This window comes from Rosa chinensis, chromosome 7 (assembly GCF_002994745.2).
Source record: "Rosa chinensis cultivar Old Blush chromosome 7, RchiOBHm-V2, whole genome shotgun sequence".
Lineage (NCBI taxonomy): Eukaryota > Viridiplantae > Streptophyta > Magnoliopsida > Rosales > Rosaceae > Rosa > Rosa chinensis.
This window is the reverse complement of record NC_037094.1, coordinates 4,001,424-4,021,250: the sequence shown is the minus strand read 5'-3', so window position 1 is coordinate 4,021,250 and position 19,827 is coordinate 4,001,424. Positions and strand designations below refer to the sequence as shown.

At 39.3% G+C, this 19,827-nt stretch overlaps 2 protein-coding genes across 2 annotated transcripts; both read right to left on the bottom strand.

Annotated features, from left to right (window-relative positions):
• Positions 1-48: 48 nt before the first annotated feature.
• On the bottom strand, positions 49-2,380 carry LOC112175828 (protein CANDIDATE G-PROTEIN COUPLED RECEPTOR 2). Its single transcript, XM_024313577.2, has 6 exons — positions 1,970-2,380; positions 1,695-1,886; positions 753-915; positions 571-673; positions 400-481; positions 49-302 (listed from the first exon to the last, which is right to left on the bottom strand). Exons 1-6 carry the CDS (start codon positions 2,255-2,257, stop codon positions 225-227), a joined length of 906 nt encoding a protein of 301 aa, XP_024169345.1. The 5' UTR covers positions 2,258-2,380; the 3' UTR covers positions 49-224.
• Positions 2,381-6,082: 3,702 nt separating this feature from the next.
• On the bottom strand, positions 6,083-8,770 carry LOC112178545 (flavonoid 3'-monooxygenase). The gene is made up of 3 exons (XM_024316694.2): positions 8,245-8,770; positions 7,364-7,810; positions 6,083-6,862 (listed from the first exon to the last, which is right to left on the bottom strand). Exons 1-3 carry the CDS (start codon positions 8,686-8,688, stop codon positions 6,212-6,214), a joined length of 1,542 nt encoding a protein of 513 aa, XP_024172462.1. The 5' UTR covers positions 8,689-8,770; the 3' UTR covers positions 6,083-6,211.
• Between the last annotated feature and the right edge of the window lie 11,057 nt (positions 8,771-19,827).

Below are 19,827 nucleotides of genomic sequence, written 5' to 3'. Positions count from 1 at the left end.
TTCAGCTCGACCATCCAAGCAACATGAATGAGCTCTGGCAAGCACAGATGGCTACAGAATTAGTCAATTAGATTTGCTCTCACTACTCAACAAAGTTGCATTTACAATTATTACCCAACGAGTATGGTTTTTGTTTCGTGCGCTAATTTACCCTTGAAATACACATTGCATCTTATTTACAAGGTATTCAAAGCAGGGCCGGATGGTTACAAGTTACCAAGAGACTAATCCCAATCAGCATCGAAGAACCCTGCATCCTTCATCTCAGAGTAATATGCATTATCCAGAAGAAATTGTTCTTCCTGTAAACAAGAAAACATAATTTTACATGATTATCACCTTCCCATAAGCTGTTGAAAACCAGAAAACATTGTTTAACCATGATTCTGAAATGATCACCTGGAAAAAATCTGCCAGGAAGGTTACATATAGAAAAGGAAGATAGAGAGCGTGGTAACATATTTCTGTCAAATTGTACAACCTGCAAGAGATACATACTTCAAATTTTTAATTGCAAGATAATGATAATAACTTTGTCCTAATTCAAATTTTCAACAAATCTTTAATTACCAAATGCCAAAACCAGCCCCGATTCCAGCAAGCCCACAAGCAAACATTGTCACAGCACCAAATACAAACATCACGACAATGTAGTTGTAGAAGGCTGGTCTGGCTGTAAACATGAGAACAGAACTACACGTTAAATTGGTCAAACAAAGCTGTGGCAATAGAAGAACCAGACATGTACTCACGCGGAAGCTTTTCTCTCCATTTGGAGAAATGCACAAACAATATGAAGCCATAGACTGCAGTAAGCAATGATTTGTGGAAGAACCATAGGCCCCATTTCACTCCAGTCGTACCTCCAACACCAACCATGAAGAGAGGGACCCCAAATCCAAATACATAGATTGCCTGAAATTGAACAAGGCTTATGTTAAACCCATAGATGTAAAGATGGTTCGAGTGCCAGTGCCAGTACATAGGTGGAAGCCAATTTTTTTTTTTTTTTTTCATTGGAACGGAATGAGAAACACAAAGATGTTAAAATAAGAACGGGGAAAGAAATACAAAGACAACTAAATCATAGATATACAAGGCCTGTTTTAGTTTTAGAGTGAACATCCGCCACAAATCCCTTTTGCGGACCTCCACTCTCCACCATTTAATCTATTGATCGCACAGTGTTGGGTGTATATATGTAATCTTCTGTTACCATTTTGCATATGCAAGAGGTAACTGTCAAGAGTGTTAAGTAACTAAACTTCTTCGTCAAGTTAAAATAAAACACACTACACTTCTTCAAGACTAAAACACCAGGTTGCAACCCCTTTGAAGAATAGGATCTTTTGCTGAGATCATTGAATTGCTTGTTCTACCACTGAACGAATGAGTGCATGCTCAGAGACAGCAAAAGGGTTTTGGAACATAAAATTGGAAGTAGTAGTAAAAGAAATTACTAACAGATGGTCACATTATCTGATTCAGACTGTGGATCTGAATGAACTGATTCAGTAATAATCCACTCAACAATACTACAAACAAGTGGAAACCGGAACAAGACCACCCCACATCATACATACAGAATCTACTGCTACCAAAATATGTCATATCGAAAGATTAAGCCGAAATCACATTATGCAGAAACAAGTGGTCAATTACAAACAGGTAAAAACATGGATTTTCAATAGTACCTTGAGCAGTGTATCCACGCTCACAACGATCCCTGAGAAAAGGAAAGTCTGAGCTAGAGCTTCAACTCCAGTCGAGTAATTGTCCTGGAGCAAAAAAGCCACCAAGCTAATCTCCAAACACATCATTGCAGAAGCTGTGAACAAAGTCAACAGATTCCAAGCCACCGCCTTTCCACCAGAGCATTGCCAACCCTGTATTGCAAACGCCAATTTCATCTCAAACCCTAAAATTCCAAAAGCAATTTCAAACCCTAGAAAGCGAAAGCTGCACGGACCTGAAGAGCGCACCAGGCGAGGTTGAGGAGGGCGGCGACCCAGACGAGGGCATAATAGGAAATCATGATATAAGAGCTGCCATTTGAGAGCTTCTTGAGGTTCTTCTTGGCGTGGAAGGCCAAGTAGACCAAGAAAATGACGGAAGGGACGACGAGAACGGCGCTGTACCAGAGGCCATGGCAGTTTGAGCTGGACAACCTCCGATCCTCGCCGTCGACGGTGGCGGGAAGGCTTGGGATCGGCGGGTTGACCGAGGCGTTCAGGTGTTGTAGGAGATCTGTTGCCATAGCTCTGGCCGAGGAGATTGCATCAAGGGTTTAGGCTAATCAAAGAAAGTATAGCATTAGTTTTGGTAATATAGAGATCACGACGTCGCTTCTGCGTCACGCACCACTATGCGAGAGTGCACTATTAACGCAATAATGTTCACCTGGTTGCCATTAAGACAATAATGTTCATCTAGTCTAGTCAGGAGAAACTCCAACAGATTCCCTATATTTTGATTTTTCTCTACTTTAGGAAAAAAAAATAGTCTCTTTTGCTCCAACAGATTCCCTATAACTATCTCTATTTTAAGGAAAGTGAGGAGAGAGAAAACAAAATTCCCTATATTTACAGCAAACTCCAAAATTTTAAAGAAGAATATGGAGATTTTATAGATTACTGTAAACTAGGGAATCTGTTGGAGTTGGAGAAGAAAAATAGGCTAAAGGTTTGACTTTTGCTTCTCTATAATATAAAAATTATAGGAAAGCTGTTGGAGTTGCTCTAAGTTTGTGAGCAACTCCAACAGTCCTCGTATTTTGATTTTTCTCTTAGAAAAAATAAGTCTATTTTGTTTTAACAGATTTTCATTAACTATCCTCATTTTAGGGGGGTGTATTCATTTAAGAATCTACAAGATTTTTTTGTATTTTGAAGGTCTATGGGTATTCAATTGAGATTCTTAATAATCCTTTAAAATCTTGATGTATTCAATTAAGATTTAGAATTATCCATTCAAATATGCAGATATTCAAAAATATACGGATTTTTAAGGATTTCATTAAATGCTGAATTTTGAAGGATTTTATAGTGCTTTTTATACATATCAAAACTCAAAAACAATTCAACCACTTCCCAAGAGATTTTGATGGATTCTTTCTCACTCAAAAAATGAAGAAGCTATTCACAAAAAAAAAAAAAGTAGCTCTCAATAGATGATACTCATCCATTTTGTCTTAGACCTATCTTCTCACTATCCTCCTCTACCTCTGCCTCTGTTTTCATCTAATAATTTTATTTTTTATTTTTAATCATTTTAGATAATTAAGCTCACTTTCAATGGTATTGTTAAGATGATACATACACACATGTTTCTTTTGTAAATTAAATATGAAATAAATTATGTCATTAGTTTATTACTTTATTTTTTGTGTAACATTTTGGCTGATTAGTTTTCTCTTATTATTCATATATCATTACACACTAACACACAACATAAAGAATGGTACATTAAAGATGAGAGCGACTGCTCTCTCTCTTTTCCCTCTATGGCGGCGAACCCTATCCCTAGGGCTTCTAATATCAAAAAATTTAGCTCCGGTTGAGGTCTCCCCTCCTCACGGTGCCTGTTGGTCGATCTCTCTGAGATCGTGGCTTGCCTCTGTTCAACCCGCTGGTTGTGGTACCTGGAATGCTTTGGCATATCGATCGGAAGTTTGCGGGGTACCGTGACGCTGATCGGTGTTTTCGCTTGGTGGTTCACGATGGAGGGACATCAAGGCCAAGGCGAGCGCGCCTCAAAGGTTGGATCAATTTGAATCAGTGCGGATCTGGGTGTTGTAGGACCAGCGCTATTTTGTTCTTACGTTGGACGGAGGCGCATTGTTTGACCCTTCTAGCGGAGAGATCGGGTCTTCTTCGATGGGGAGGAGTCCTTTTCAAGGGGTCACAGTGCTCTCCATCGTTGGGCACCTTCTCCTAGTCTGCTCCTCTTCAAACTTCATCGACGGAGCGTCATATCTGATGGGCAGCATGGCTTTTCAGACCAGAGATGATCGGCGCTAGGGTGCCCAGCAAATTGGGTGTCCTTAGCGTTTCTAGATAGGTTGACCTTGGCACATGGGCCTGAACTCTTGCCTTATTTGGGCTGGTGGGCTTGTCTCTGGATTCGGGAAGGATTTGGGTCCGAATTTGGGACCCAGGTCGTACCCAAATTCGGATCTTAGATTCGAGACAGATGCTCATTTTGTGTTGGTATTGGTTCTGGTTTTTTGGAGTTCGTCTGCTGAAATTCGAGTTTTTGACACCTTCAGTCACTTTCGAGCTCTTGGTGATCGAATCACCTCTCCTAGGTAATTCCTATCATCGGTTACGGTTACGTCTATGGTTACTACTACATTTACACTGCTCTCGTGACATATGCAGTGTAGCGATATCAAATTTTTTGGTATCAAGTCACGTCCTTGTTACCTTTTACTCTAGATGCGTTTGTGCATCTTGTTATATTTTATTATTTTTTCTTCATTATAGATGCAACTGTGCATCTTGTCATGTTTTATTATTTTTCTTTTTATGCGTTTGCATCACTCCATGTACTCCTCAGTTTCAATTAATATAGTTTGTAGTCTTTCCCCAAAGAATGGTACATTACCATACACACACACACTTTTTTGTCATTGATATAGAATTATAGTTGGATCCATATATCCATTGCCTTTAAAGAAGAAGAAAAAAATTAATCTACCAAAAATATCATAAGGACTTGTAAAATCAAAACAAATACCAGTAAATCAATTTATTAGAATCAATTAGAGTCCATATAGAATTTAAACAATTCATGGATTAAGTAAATCCATGGATTATAAAAACTCAAACAAAATCTTTTAAAATCTGAATTGAATACACCCCCCTTAGGGACAGTGAGAAAAGAGAAAACAAAATTCTCTAAATTTATAGCAATTTCTAAAATCTTCATAATCTTTATAGCAATCTCTAAAATTTTAAAAAGATTATGAAGATTTTAGAGATGGCTGTAAAATAGAGAATCTATTGGAGTTGGGGATGAAAAATTGCTTAAACTTTTGACTTTTGCAAGTGACCATACAATTGATAACATCGTTTTCACCTTGAAAAAGTTATTTTTAAGTTGAGTAGTTTTATTTTTCCACCATTGGATTTACATCCTGAAGTGATTGAGTAACACTTTAAAAAAAAAAAATGATAGTATAATTTGTTGGTCAGAAACTAACCAGGTGAACATCACTATTGTTAACTGATACTCAAGTATCATTAGATGTAAATTCAACGATGAAAAAAAAAAATTTAAATTGACTTGTTTTATTTTTCATCATTAAATCTACATCTAAATGTAATTAAACATAATTTCTTGTTCAAAATTCTTTCAGGTGCGGACTTCTAAGATATGTGATACTTTTGTTTGGGTGAGTGAAGGGTGTGTGTGTGTGTGTATATATTGTACATTGTGTGTGCGCGCGTGCGTAAAGACTTTAGATGAATATGTGATGCATCAAAGTATCAATCCCCCTGGAGTCTTGATTCCTGGCTTTCCCACCGTGCAACTGATATATAGATGACGTAACATGACCATTCTTTCCTTCTTTAAGTCGGTTGGTCATGTTATTAAAGTATTAGATAGTTGCTTTTTTTTTTCTCCCTCTCTTTATTGGCCATCAAGCATGTCGACTGATATCAGCAACTTGACATCTATCTCTTTTGTTCTAATAGGATCTGCAGCTCTTTCCACGCATCGAAGTCATACCTCACCCTTTTAAAATGAGTTCTACTATGAGTCAATTACACTATACAACAATATAATAACGCAATAATGTAACAATGTGTACCAAGTTGACTATGACTAACTTTCCCCTAGAAAGACCTATTCCAAAGATAGGTCTTTCTAGGGGAAAGTTAGCCATAGTCAACTTGGTACACATTGTTACATTATTGCGTTATTGCATTGTTGAGTAGTTATGTCTTGAATCTCGATCAAGATGATTGAAATAAATATATTTAACAAATCAAAAGAATATATTATATAAGAGAAAGTTTTACAAAAGGGAAGAAGAACGTTTTCATTGGACATGGAATTTAGATAGCAACTCTTGTGATTCAGCATGCATAGAATCACCTTATCTTATTTCCAAAAAAAAAAAATGAATCACCTTATCTTACAGATTCAAACCTAAATAGAAAACATGGAGACATCAAACCGGCCACACTAGAACATAGCTCTCTAATTAAGATGATGATGTTTTATATGCACCTGGGGCCAACCTGGTGCGCGGGTGCACCATTAACGGTGCAGCTCGTTGTAGAGTGAGCCCATATGCTTCATCCATGTTTAACTTCTCAGCCGTCAGCCCATCAGCCAAGGCCCAGTCAAATGCGTGGACCAATGTTGCAGTCATTAAATGGACCATACGCAGGCCCAAGCTCATTCCGGCACATATTCTTCGCCCGGCACCGAAGGGTATGACTTCAAAATCGTTTCCCCTAACATCAACATTAGGCTTTTCGCCCCCTGGCAGGAACCTCTCGGGCTTGAACTGCAGTGGGTCGGCCCATTGAGCCGGGTCACGTGATATGGCCCATACATTGACGAGGAGTGTGGAGCCTTTCGGGATGTGGTAGCCGTTGATTTCGCAACTTTCGGTTGCCATACGAGGCAACGAGAGAGGAGTGGATGGGTGGAGTCGGAACGTTTCCTTGATCACGGCTTGGAGGTAAGGGAGGTTGGGTATGTCTGATTCGGTCACGAGTCGGTCGTGGCCGACAAAATCGTCAAGCTCTTTCTGGACTCGCGCTAGCATATGAGGGTGCCGAATGAGTTCAGCTATTGCCCATTCCACCGTGCTCGATGATGTATCAGTGCCAGCCGTGAACATGTTCTGCATACATATAATGCACATAATATGGTCAAATAATAGTAAAAATGACACATTTCTAGAAAAACAAACAAACACATAATAAATGGATGGGATACTAACTTATTCATGGTCTCGTAATTTTGATTTTTGAATAATAAAGTTACGGCAATCAAAAAGCGGCTAAAATTACTAGAAAGACATGCAACCTAGGTTAAATTTCTTCACTATAGCAAGGTAAAATGTGATGTATATGTGTACGGGGGTTGGGTGCGTGTAGGCTACGAGGTTGGGGAGTAACATAGGGAAAGGCCATCCTCCATGTCCTGTCTAACTACATCCGTACTAGTTCACTGCATGTGAGGAACACGCGCAATCACGCTCATGCCCACATGGGTCATTTATTGATTTTCAGGCCCTTGAATATCTATCTCGGTCAGGGGTCAGGACCATTAGCATCATCATAATTAAACCTTAACTGTATATTTTTGGTTCAATACAAGAGAGATAGAGACGTGCACTTACCAAAAGGAGAGCTTTGATTTCAGTGTCGGTGAGCTTTCCTCCTTCGCCGTCGGCGTCATCCTTGAGCGAGAGCAGAGTGGTCAACATGTCGACGTGCCCCGCCGTGCTGGTGCCCTTCTTGTGGTCCTCGACAATGGCGGTCAAGAAGTCGTCGAATCTCTTGTGGAGCTTCTTCATCTTGGACGCCACGCCTTGCAAGTCAAGCCATTCGAGAGAGGGGATGAAGTCACCTATGTTGAACACTCCTGCCAACACCATCATCTCCACCACCATCGATTTGAACTCGTCCGCCTTCGGATCGTCGCCTCCGCTGCCGTCGCCGAAAACCCTCCGCCCTACCATCACCCTTCCTAGGGCATTGACCGTGCACAGGTTCAGCAGTTGCGCCAGGTTCACTACCTTTGACCCTGAATTTGCCAAGGCATGCGCTAGCACACCTACCTCCTCCTACAATTATTTTTGTATAGTTAATTAAAGAAAAAAGAAAAAGAAAAGGAAACTCTTAATTTAACACTTATGAATAGGTCATTAACATGAACGGCCAATTAAATAAGAGCCTACATATCTGTAAATTTATTAGGTAGATAATATTCCAGTCAATGAAAATCATTTAACTATCACTGCTAATGATATCATTACTAAAGAAATTATATCAAACAAATATATATCAAACTCAAAGCTCTAATTTTAAACATAATTTTAACTAAGATGAAGAAAACGTTTTATAATGATGAAAAAACAAGTGGTGATGAGTGAAAATCTCGGTGTCTGACCCTGTACGTTCAGTAACTTAAATACTTTACAGTTATATTATTTTTGGGCACGAACAGTTAACAATATTCTAGAGAGTTTTAACGTATTCGCAGCTGGTCAATTTTTACCTGCCGGACGTGTTTAAGATCATCCAAGGCTTTGCCGGAGAACAGATGGACGGAGCTGATCTTCCGGAACATGCGCCACCGTGGACCGTAAGGCCTGAACACGAGGTCCTGGTAGTTATAGGCGAGGTGCTTGGCGCCGGAGTTGGGCGGTCGGCTGGAGAAATTGGCGTCGTGAGTCTTCAAGAACTGGGCCGCTACAGATGCTGATGCGGCCACGACTACGTCAACGTAGCCGAGGCGGAGGTGCATGAGCGGCCCGTGTTTCTTCGCCAACTCCGCGATGGAGTGGTGCGGGAAGGGGCCCAAGTGAGGTAAGTTGCCAACCACAGGCCATGGTTTGGGGCCAGGAGGGAGAGGGAGCGAGTGGCTTTGGGATTTGCCGGAGAAAAGAAGCCGGAACAAAAACACGGCGAAGAGGAAGGTAATCACTACTATGAGAAACATGGCTGTTCTTCTTTCTGTTCAATCTGAGTCGAGTGTGTTGAAGGTTTCAGACATAATATAGAGGTAGGGGTATTGGGGAGTGAGGTACGTGGGGCTAGTAGGTTACAACGTGTGTGGGTTAGGTTGGATGTTTCTCAGTACTTTGGTATAAGTGAATGGTAGATGCACTTATTTATTTGAAGGACGGGTATCCCATTTTAAAACCTTAAAGAAATATGATTAGAAAAGAAAAATATGGAAGGCCGATATTTTCCTCTCTTGACAAAATCACAAGAATATGGCCTCATTGTTAATTACCCATTAATAAAAGCTTGTAAAATATCTGCAAGTAGAAAAAGATGTGGAGGAGTCTCGACCCCTATTTGATTAACCTTCACTTTTTTGAGTTTTTTCTAGTGGGTGGATAAAATTCCAAAATTTTATTATATACACATGTACATCATGGATAAAAAAATCTGACGGTTAGTGATGAAAGTTGAAAATTATTTATAGTTTACATGTGTGTGTATCATATATATGTGTGTGTAGTATAAATTCTCAATAAAACTAACCCTTGATTTCTTGAAAAGTTGACCAATTTCTTTAATATCTCATGTCTCAGCAGCCTAAAATATTCTTAATACGCTTCAAACCTTTTCAGAAGCCTCAGGCCAACAGGTGAATTATCACAAATCCACTCCTTTCTTTTCTTCTATGTTTCTTCTTCACAAGATACTTACCAGTAGACAATTTATGATGTATACCAATGCAAGCTGAATCTTTATAATATTGTTTGCTAGAAAGATCCTATTAATCGAAATGAACTCATGCTTCAAATGCAAAAAAAAAATTTCGGTTGGAAAGCAAATACCCTTTCACGTGCAGGTAAACTCACTTTAATAAAGGCTAATATCTCTGGAATGCCTAATCACATTCTGTCTTGTTTTAAATGTCCTGCTAAGTCAAGGTTTGAAAGCAGCTGCACTAGCCTTTTATTAAAAAAAAAAATGTCCTACTAAGTTAAATAGAAATATTGATAAATCTTGTAAAAAAAAATTTATGGGGTAACTCAAATCCTACAGTCTCTTAGTCCCAAATTGCTTTACTTAAGGATAAAGGTGGTTTAGGTATTTGTTACGTCCCGAGCCTAAATTTACCGGTTTTCTAGTATTTCGGACGGTAAATGACATTTATTTTTACATTTAACTCCGTTCCGATCTTTTAGGGGCCCTAAAAGTTAACTTTTTGTTCGGGTTAAATTTTGAGAAAATTTTCTTCATGGAAGTTGTAGAGGGCGTTAAACCGAGTCTGTGAATGTACCACATAAATCGAAGTTCGTATGCGAAAGTTATGGCCAAAATACTAAGGTTACAGTTCATGATAACTTTCTATATCTATGAAAAGTTACTGTAGTAAGTTTTCATTTTTCAGAAACTTACTCTCTCTCTCTCTCTCTCTCTCTCCCTCTCTCTCTCTCCTCTATCCGGCAATGGATTTTGACGCATAAAGTACCGTTGGAAAGCTCTCTTCCTCCTCTTCAATTATATAGCGGTTTGGTGATTTATTTTGGATTGTGCAAGGTGCTGCAAGGAGGAGAAGGGACTGCAGCACCATTTTCTTCAGGTATTCTGATTTTCTGCCAATTCCTCGCCGTCCGGCCACCAAATGGCGGGCCACTAGTCTTTTTGGAACTGCGTCCTCCTCCTCTGAAAGCCTGTGGCATTGGGTTATGATATTTTGGCTAGAGAAGAGAGAATCGAAGCCATACAGTTTATTGTAGCAGTTTGAGGTCAACGCCGATTTCTCCTAATTCCAGCCATCTCCGGCCACCAAACCAAGTCCAATAGGAGCGCCTGGAGTCATACAACACTTTCCCTCAAACTTCTAGCTCCAATTTGCAGTGTAGAGGAAGAATCAAGGAAAAAGCTGATCCTAGGGTATGAAAGTTTCAGGAAAATTTTCACCGGCCAATCTCGAACACTTCAAGGTAAAATTGGAATTTCTTATAGTTGAGAAAAGTGTTGGGCTTGTTGAGTAGCTGTTGTTCCCAAAATTTGGTGCCCATCGGAGGTGGTGGCCTGCGGCGCGTGGGGCCCACGTGCTGCTACTGTAGATGCGCGTAGAGGCTCGTAGGGTAGGAATTTAATTACTGTTTTTAGCCAGTTAAATTATATATATATATATATATATATATATATTGTAGAACTTGTAGATATGATTTTGGTGGAAATCGGAGAAGTTTGATATCGATTTTGAATTTCTGATGATTGATATTTTGATTATCGATTTAAAAAAATCTGACCGTCGGATTTATCTGGAATCTGCCATGGAACCTGTAAAGTAATGGAGTGGTGTTGGTGGTGAAGTTTGGGTTGATGAGAATTCAATGATGAACTTATTCCTAATGTTTCGCAGCACAAGATCGTCAATCCTAATGTTTCAAGGAAGTTAATTCAGATGAGAATTCGATGATGAACTTATTCCTACTTCTACAAGAGATATTTCAAGGTTTTCCCATTCCAAATGAAGAAAGGAATCTATTCTTAAGTCTTACAAGGAAACATGAAGCCAAAGATGAGCAGAAATCTTCCCTATATAAGGGAGCACGAATTTACATGAGAAGAGGAGTCTCGGGAGCACAATGTAGATGCGTAAGGAGCTAGCGGAGACGACTTATCCATCCTTCCCCTTCTTTTCCCTTTCCATTCTTTTTATGTTTTTTCTATGTTTTACTTGGTTATCTTTTGTTAAACCTTTTCTAGGGTTAGGATGATGCCCTATCATGATTGTTTATGTACTTTGATGTTTTATTGATGGATTTATAGTTTCTTTATGATGAATGCTTAATCACTATTTGAATTTATGCTTTATGTTTAAGTTCTTTGGTTGATCACCTTAGGGCTTTGTATATAGTAATTGGAAGACAAATTTGAAGCAGAGATGTAATATAATTTGATTAGCTTCTTGTGATTAAGTGTGGTAAATTACATTACTACTTGAGAAAGACTAATGGTTTGCTTGATTCCCTTGTTTTCTAAAGCGTAATGAGTCTTGCATGTTAAATTTATACCTGAGAAGGATAAACTGCATAGTTAGGATATAAGATCTTTACCCGAGAGGGAGAGCATCATACACTTAAGGAAAACTATGGTCTAGAGTACCTGAGAAGGACTTAGATACGGGAATTATCATCTAACGAAACAAAAGAATCTGTAAATTGCATTGAAACATAAATAAGATTGTTAGTGGTTTATTCTGAAACCCTAGGTTTTATCATCTTTGCTTTTCTACTTATCAACTTACATTTTTCTTTCCTTAATTTTCACATTATTTCTTTATTTGAAAATCTAAAAAAATAATATCTTCTTTCTCTTGATTGTTCATTGTGTTTCTTTGATTTTGTGTTTGGATTAATTGAGTTAGGGTTTAAATTAATTATCAATCCTTAGTTGGAATGACCTTGTACTTGCACACTATACTAACGACGATTCGTGCACTGGCGAGTTTTAATTAAAATTTCACAACAAACAGCAAGGCAGCCATGGTTTTGTTATTTGTAATTCAAATGGTAATGCCTTAGTAGCAGCTTACAGGATGTTGGGATCTACTAATGTTTTAGTAGCAAAAGCCACAACTTTACGTGAAGCATTGCATACTGCTTATCTTCAAGGTTTCAACCATATAATCGTGGAAGGGGATTCTAAGCTTATCATTGACTATGTTCTTCGCTCTGTGACTGTTTCCTGGTATATCAAGACTTTGATTCAAGATATTAGAGATTTGGCGGACAAAGTTCATCATATCATCTTCAGACATATTTATCGTGAATCAAATTTTGTAGTTGATCATCTAGCTTCTTTAGCCTACAGTTGTGATAATTCAAAGGTTTTGTTCTACTGCTTACCCCTTTCTGTGTGCCCAGCGTTCTGTTTGGATCAGCTGGGAGGGGGTGTTCCACGTGGTTTTATTTTTACCTTGTAAATTTTTTCTTTTTCAGTCATAATAAAAATATAAAAAAATTTGTCGAAGATGAAACTTTTGCTGTTTTTGGAGTTGAATTTATGAGACTCTAATGGTGTGATTAATATATAGAAGAAGCAAAGGAATTAATGGACTATACATTAGGTCAGGTTTGACAGATTCGGTTCGTTCGTGTACATTGCAGTTTTGGATGCCTTAACGATCATCAATTTGGCTGAAAATTTGTAGATATGATCTATACATTAGGACCTAAAAACTGAACGGTTAAGATAAAAATATATGATTGAAAAGTGGTCAAAATATGGAAATCTGTACAGTAAGCTAAGTTAAGGATATCCTTAGCAGAGAAGGGCTATATATAAATATATAAATATAAATATATATATATATATATATATAGAGGATCAGAGGCGAACATCCGTACTGCTCCAAAAGGTCGGACATCGATGCTTCTGCTTTGTTCAGGCGCCGACGACGACGTGAATCTTGCCGGACGGAGGCCAGAGGCATCCCAAACCATTTCTGGGTAGTAAACCATTTCTGGTTAGTGATCGAAGTCGAAGGTTCTGGGCAGCGACCTCACCTGAAACTTCAAGGTTCTGAGTAGTGACTGCAAACTGGTAGTCAGCAAGTCCACCAGCAAGAAGAAGGTCAGTGCGGACACCTGGCCTTTGTCCGACAAGTCCCACAACGTTGTCGCCGCCTGGACAAAGTAGAAGCATCGACTTCCGCACTTTTGCGGTAGTGGAGACGTCCGCCCTAGAACCTTATACATCTTAGCTTGTAGCAAGTTAAGTAAGCTAACAACCTCCTCGTCTATCAGCTGGTTTATAATTCTCCACACCCCACACACAAGTTACTGTGTATATTAATCTTATTGACTATTTGTGTCTATACAAAGAGCTAGGGTTCTTGGCTTAAATTACCACCCCATCAAGTAGCCAAAGATGGATCTTCAACAATGATATATGATCGAAGTGGTACCAATTCAAAACCTAACGATCTCTGCTATCACTCATTCATCACGTAAATCTCGACTTTTTACTAGGTAGACTACGTATATCATTTTTTGTCCTATGTATTTATGCACCACTACTTACCATCAATCAGTATTTCCCAACATTTAATCCCGTCCCCATCTTCCTTTCTCAACATTTAATGCCGTCCCCATCTTTCTTTCTCTAATTTCTATCATGAACCCCAGCTCTTTATAGAGACACAAATAGTCAATAAAATTAATAATTTAATATACACAATAACTTGTGTGTGGGGTGTGGAGAATTATAAACCAGCTGATAGACGAGGAGGTTGTTAGCTTAATTAACTTGGTACAAGCTAAGATGTATGCATTAATTAATGCTTTATATACATTTGGCAAAAAAAAAAAAAAACAGTCAAACCAAAAAAAAGAAGAAGAAAAAAAAACACTTACCCTCTAAGAGCAGATGCAGCGGAGTACCTATTGGAGAATTATGGCTTCCTAGCTAATGCAGCGGCAAAATCTTGCCTGACTGATTGGAGGGCCCCACATGCCTAGGTAGTTCGATGATAGTTAGCAATCCTTTTGCCCGACCGCTGGTGGTGGGTCCATGGCACATGGGCCTACTGGCAACCGTTTTTTCTTTTTTCTTTTTTGACTGATCTTATTTGATAACAGTCACTTAATTTCAACCATTGGAACGAACGATCCAACGGCAGCAATTAAATGACAACGGTAATTTTTTTCCACTCTAAAAATTAATCTAGAAGGTAAAAAAAAAATCTTAAATTTATTTTCAAAAATTCTATAAATACCAATTCGCTCACCTTAATTTCTCACACCAAAATTTCTAAAAATTTTACCTCTCCATCTTCTTCCTCCATCAATTCATGAATAGTTTGAATAGTGGATTATTTAAATTTGAAGTGTGAATAGTAGATTGACAGGCAAATTGCCTTTCATTGGTGCATTGTGTAAGCTAGAGGCAAATGCCAATTTTGGATGAACAGTGGATTTGTAGTACCAATTTGGTTGGCAAATCAGCAATTGCCCTTGGTTCATGGGTGCATTTGCTCTAATGGACCCTAAAATGTCATAGTCATTATAATTATAGAATAGTCAATGATATTTAATGCATCGAGAGTAACATACTTGAACAAACTTTTTTGTTCACTGAAATTATTCTAGTTTTCGGTAAAAAATATTTACAAAAAGATATATATCAATTCATTTCTAAATGCAATGGTAGTTATCCTATTTCATTTCCAAGTTCTAACTTTGAGCAAAGTGGAGAATTATAAACCAGCTGATACACGAGGGGGTTGTTAGCTTAACCTTATATATTTAGGTCTGCTATGTACGTTGTGTTTGAGCCCAAAAGTATTTTTGGTAAGATCCTTTTAGGGGGTTTAGCATAGCGGGCCGGCACCTACGACCCAAAATTAAGTCTACTTGGGTTTGGGTTATAGCTTCGGCCATTCTGAGGTCCATAAGGAAAACGAGCCCATATAGAAATCAAGTAGCAGAGACCGATTAGGAATCTTCAATCAATAATCTTGTATGGCAAGGAACAGTCGAAACTCTAAGGTATAAATACTAGGTTTCAAGGATGCAAAAACACACAACTCTCCAATCAATCTCAACGATTATCAAAGTCTCTCCGGAGCAAACCAACCTTCAACCTAGTTGAAAACCAACGAAGCAAGGGTAATGCCCTCACAACCCAGCGAAGCTAAAGTCACACTTTAGCAAACCCATGCTTTCTCCTACTTCCAGGTGATTGCTCTGCTTAACCTACAATGTTAAGTATCGACTTGGTGACGCAAGAGACCACACCATAAGTCCTTATCCGTAAGGCAATAAATCCTTTTCCGAAAGGCATAGAAAAGAACATGGGGAGGAGGTTGGTGCTCTCCTCGTCCACAACATTTGATCAAGAAGTCAGGTCAAGGGACGCCCCGACGACTGCAGCCCACGGTGCTGGCACGCCTGCGCACTCAAAAGAGACTGTTTACACGCCAGACTGGTTTTGGAGCCAAACATTTTGGCACGCCCAGTGGGACCTGCATAGTGTTTCTGCGCGATTGCCACCATTCGGAAGTCAAGCGGAAACCCTTATCAAAAGGTTTACGTTAACTGTTGTGGTCTTTCTGACGAACAGATAATTTGAAGATTTTCTCTCCACCCACCGTCATCTGACATGTCAACTAAACAGGGGGGTGTTTTTGCGCGATTGCCACCATTCGGAAGTCAAGCGGAAACCCTTACCAAAAGGTTTACGTTAACTGTTGTGGTCTTTCTGACGAACAGATAATTTGAAGATTTTCTCTCCACCCACCGTCATTTGACATGTCAACTAAACAGGGGGGAAATCACCAGCCCACCACTGAGGGCAACAATGTTCCTATCATCTGGCTTGCTGAGGCTAGTGATGCATCTAACATTACTCAGGTGGTTGGAGACGAGGTCATAACGGATGACTTCGTGCCTATTCCTATCCTAGAGAATGCGAGTGTCGAGGAGCGACTCACTTGCCATCTTCTAGCAGAATAATGCCTTGTATTATGAGAAGACAAGAAAAGGCCTCGTGGAAGAGTGATGGAAGCTTGATGACCTTTGTAATAGGGTCCAAGACCTGGGGCGAGGATTGAGGCAAACACAGGGGCGTCTAGAGAACATGACCCAACGAAGCCAAGAAAACCACGAGCAACTCATGGCTATGATAAATGCCCAGGCTGCCCAGAGCAAACATATTGCAACATACGTCGCGGCTATTGGTAATGATGGGTCTAATCTCGCTACCCAAGTTGCCATGTAGAAAGCTGAATTGGACCAGGCTAAAGAGGTTCTGAATAAGGCATTGGGAGAACCCAATGTTATCCTAGGTTCACTTGGTCAGCCTGCTGGGTCCGGCAAGTACGTGCCACCAAATGCGCCAGATAAGGCTAGCAGTAGTATTGCTACACCTTCTGCCACAGCTACTGCCGCATCGACCAGAACCAAGGAAAAATCCCTGGTAATTGGTGGCAAAGACAAGGCTACATCACCGGTCGTGCAAAATAGCAGAACTCTGAATATCGGTGAAGGTACCCTTGCTGAGACTACCGTGTTTACTTAATACGATAGTGATGGAGCAGAGAACATATACCAGGAGCTTCCAGACAACTACTATAGAATTGACCAGGTAGGCAACTCGGTTAAGATAACAGTCTTGGCGAAGGATCCAGGTAGAGAAGTACCAATGATTTTGCACTTAAGACTGTCATCATTCTAGTACTGGCTGCATTGCACCTTGAACCTGGCCAGATGAGTTGTCGTGTTCTCTGTATCTTCCCCTGAAAAAAAGTAGAAAATATGATATTTTTATAGCCTCTATGAAAAAGCACAAGCATTATAAGTGGCGGGAAAGGCCCCTCGTACACCTCGTCGAGGTGGGCCCTAGGATTTTCCAACCTGATAATCTCATCCACTTCCTCGCGTCTCTGTTGTGAAATTTTAATTAAAACTCGCAAGCGCACGAATCGTCGTTAGTATAGTGTGCAAGTACGAGGTCGTTCCAACTGAGGATTGATAATTAATTTAAATCCTAACCTAATTAATCCAAACACAAAAACACATAAGCAATCAAACTAAAGAAGATATGGTTTTGGATTTTTGAATAAAGAAATAATATGAAAATTTAAAGAAAGAAAGAAAGAAACAAAATAATGATAAAACTTAGGGTTTCATAATCAACCACTAACAATCCTATTCATGTTTCAATGCAATTAACAGATTCTTTTGTTTCTTTAGATGATAATTCTCGTATCTAAGTCCTTCTCAGGTACTCTAGACCATAGTTTTCCTTAAGTGTATGATGCTCTCCCTCTCGGGTAAAGATCGTATATCCTAACCATGCAGTTTATCCTTCTCAGGTATAAATTTAACATGCAAGACTCATTACGCTTTAGAAAACAAGAGAATCAAGCAAACCATTAGTCTTTCTCAAGTAATAATGTAATTTACCACACTTATTCACAAGAAGCTAATCAAATTATATTGCATCTCTGCTTCAAATTTGTCTTCCAATTACTATATGCAAAGCCCTAAGGTGATCAATCAAAGAACTTAAACATAAAGCATCAATTCAAATAGTGATTAAGCATTCATTGTAATACCCCGAAAAATCCAAATTAAATTCCATGGATTTTTATAATTGATTTTGCGGTATTAGGAGCGAGTACGAAGCTTGGAGAAGTTGTGGAAGTAGTTCGAACGATTTTATTTTCGAAATCGAACGTTATTTAGGGGATCTCAAAAAGTGACTTTTTATACGTATGGAATTTGGGAAAACTTCCTTCATGAAAGTTGTAGAGCTCGTCGATACGATCGCGTGCATATGTGGAACGCAATATTCGGAGTTCGTATGAATAAGTTATGAATATTTGAAATTTGGAAATTTTCTATAAATAGAGGGAATTTCCGGATTTTTCATTAAGGACGAGAAAACTTAAGTTTTGCTGAACAGTCCCTCCCTCCGGTTCTCTCTCTCTCGCTCGAAACCCTCCCCAGGCCCGTCGACCCTCCGACCCGACCCGGACGAACACGGCCCCTCCGGCCTCCTCCGGCCCCGGACCCGGACCTCACTGGACTCGCCTCCGCACGTTCAGCCTCCCTCTGTGTCGCTTTGCTCCGCCGCTGCCCCGAAAGCTGGATCGAAGCCACCCAGCCCCCGATCGGTGACCCGACCGGAAAACCTATTTTCCGGCATCATATCGGCCGATCCTCTCGGTTTTGGGTTCTCCTCCTCCCCCTGATCATCCCCATGTAAGTCTTTCATCACGATTTTGTGTGTAGAACGCTAGATCAAGGTTTGACTTTTTCGACGTCCTTGATTTGATCTAGGATCTGATCGTGCGTCCGAGATTTAATCCAACTTCAAAGCTTGATCTAGGACGATCTATGCCGAACCGGACTTAGCTCCAGGTATGAAAGCTGATCTCCCTTTCATTTTGAAGAAGTTTGTAGTTGACGACTTTTGCATCGGAGGTGGTTGACTGCCGTGTTGACCACCCACTGACCACCGCTTGTGGCGGCGCGTCGGACCATATTTTGAGTTTATATTATCTGGACGATGATCTACGCATCCATACGAGCGTTTTGATATATTACAAGGTTATTTTAGAAAAAGTTGATAAATAGTGGATTTATGTTTTAACGGTTTTACGTTTTATCTTCGGTTTACGATCTGTGAAGATCAGACCATCGGTTTTACTTCAAATTTTAATAAGTTGATCGTATGACTGTCCCGGTGACTTTGTTAGGTCACGGGCGAAGATCCGACCGTTGGATCTTCGTATAATTGTGAAATAGTGATTCGGAAGGCGATTCGTGAGAATCCGACCGTCGGATTTTCATGAAATTTTGTGGAGATGTTTATAAGGACGATTCAGGAAGATCCGACCGTTGGATCTTCGTGATAATTTTGGAGGATGATCCTAAGGGCGATCCGTGAGGATCCGACCGTTGGATCATCTTTATTTTAGAATCTGACCGTTGGATCGTCGTTTAAGTTTATTTCGTGTTTCGTTTACTAAGCAAAGACCATACTTGATTAGGTACTTGACGGTTTGAGTTGACGAGCGTTTGGAATATCGTTATAATTGACTTTTTAGAAGACGCAGCGGGATTAGAGGTGAGTAAACCTCACGTGTCTCATATTACGAACTGAATAAATTTAATTACTTTATTTTGTCGTAATTGTGTGAAAATATTTATGGAATAAATATTTGTTTTAAATCATATGGACTTGATCAACTACGGTCCATAGGTAAGTAAAATGATTTTATTATACAAATGAATTTCACGGTTTTTATACTTGAACTATAGTTGGTATTAGTGGTCATTCCTGAGCGGATGATTACGTATATATATATTTACGTGAAATATATATGTTGATTTGACGTGTGATTGGTATGATGAAATGATTGAGAATTGATTGGATATTATTCAAGCTATTAATCTCTCATTTAATTGTTGAATAATGAAATGTTGATCATGTGATGTGAAAGCTATTTTATATGGCTAATTATGAAAATGTGGAAATTATTTTAAGAAGTGAAGATTTATCTTGAAATAATATTGTCTCTTTATATGGGTGTACATATACATTTATACAATCTAAAACTTATAAAGATTGTATGTGGAGAAATTGATTATGG

Coding starts and splice junctions, on each gene's coding strand:
- LOC112175828 (XM_024313577.2), bottom strand. CDS start 2,257: ATGGCAACAGATCTCCTACAACACCTGAACGCCTCGGTCAACCCGCCG. Junction 916..1,694: donor GCGTGGATACACTGCTCAAG/GTACTATTGAAA, acceptor GTTCAATTTCAG/GCAATCTATGTATTTGGATT. Junction 303..399: donor TCCTGGCAGATTTTTTCCAG/GTGATCATTTCA, acceptor TCTTGTTTACAG/GAAGAACAATTTCTTCTGGA.
- LOC112178545 (XM_024316694.2), bottom strand. CDS start 8,688: ATGTTTCTCATAGTAGTGATTACCTTCCTCTTCGCCGTGTTTTTGTTC. Junction 7,811..8,244: donor ATCTTAAACACGTCCGGCAG/GTAAAAATTGAC, acceptor AAATAATTGTAG/GAGGAGGTAGGTGTGCTAGC. Junction 6,863..7,363: donor AAATCAAAGCTCTCCTTTTG/GTAAGTGCACGT, acceptor ATATGTATGCAG/AACATGTTCACGGCTGGCAC.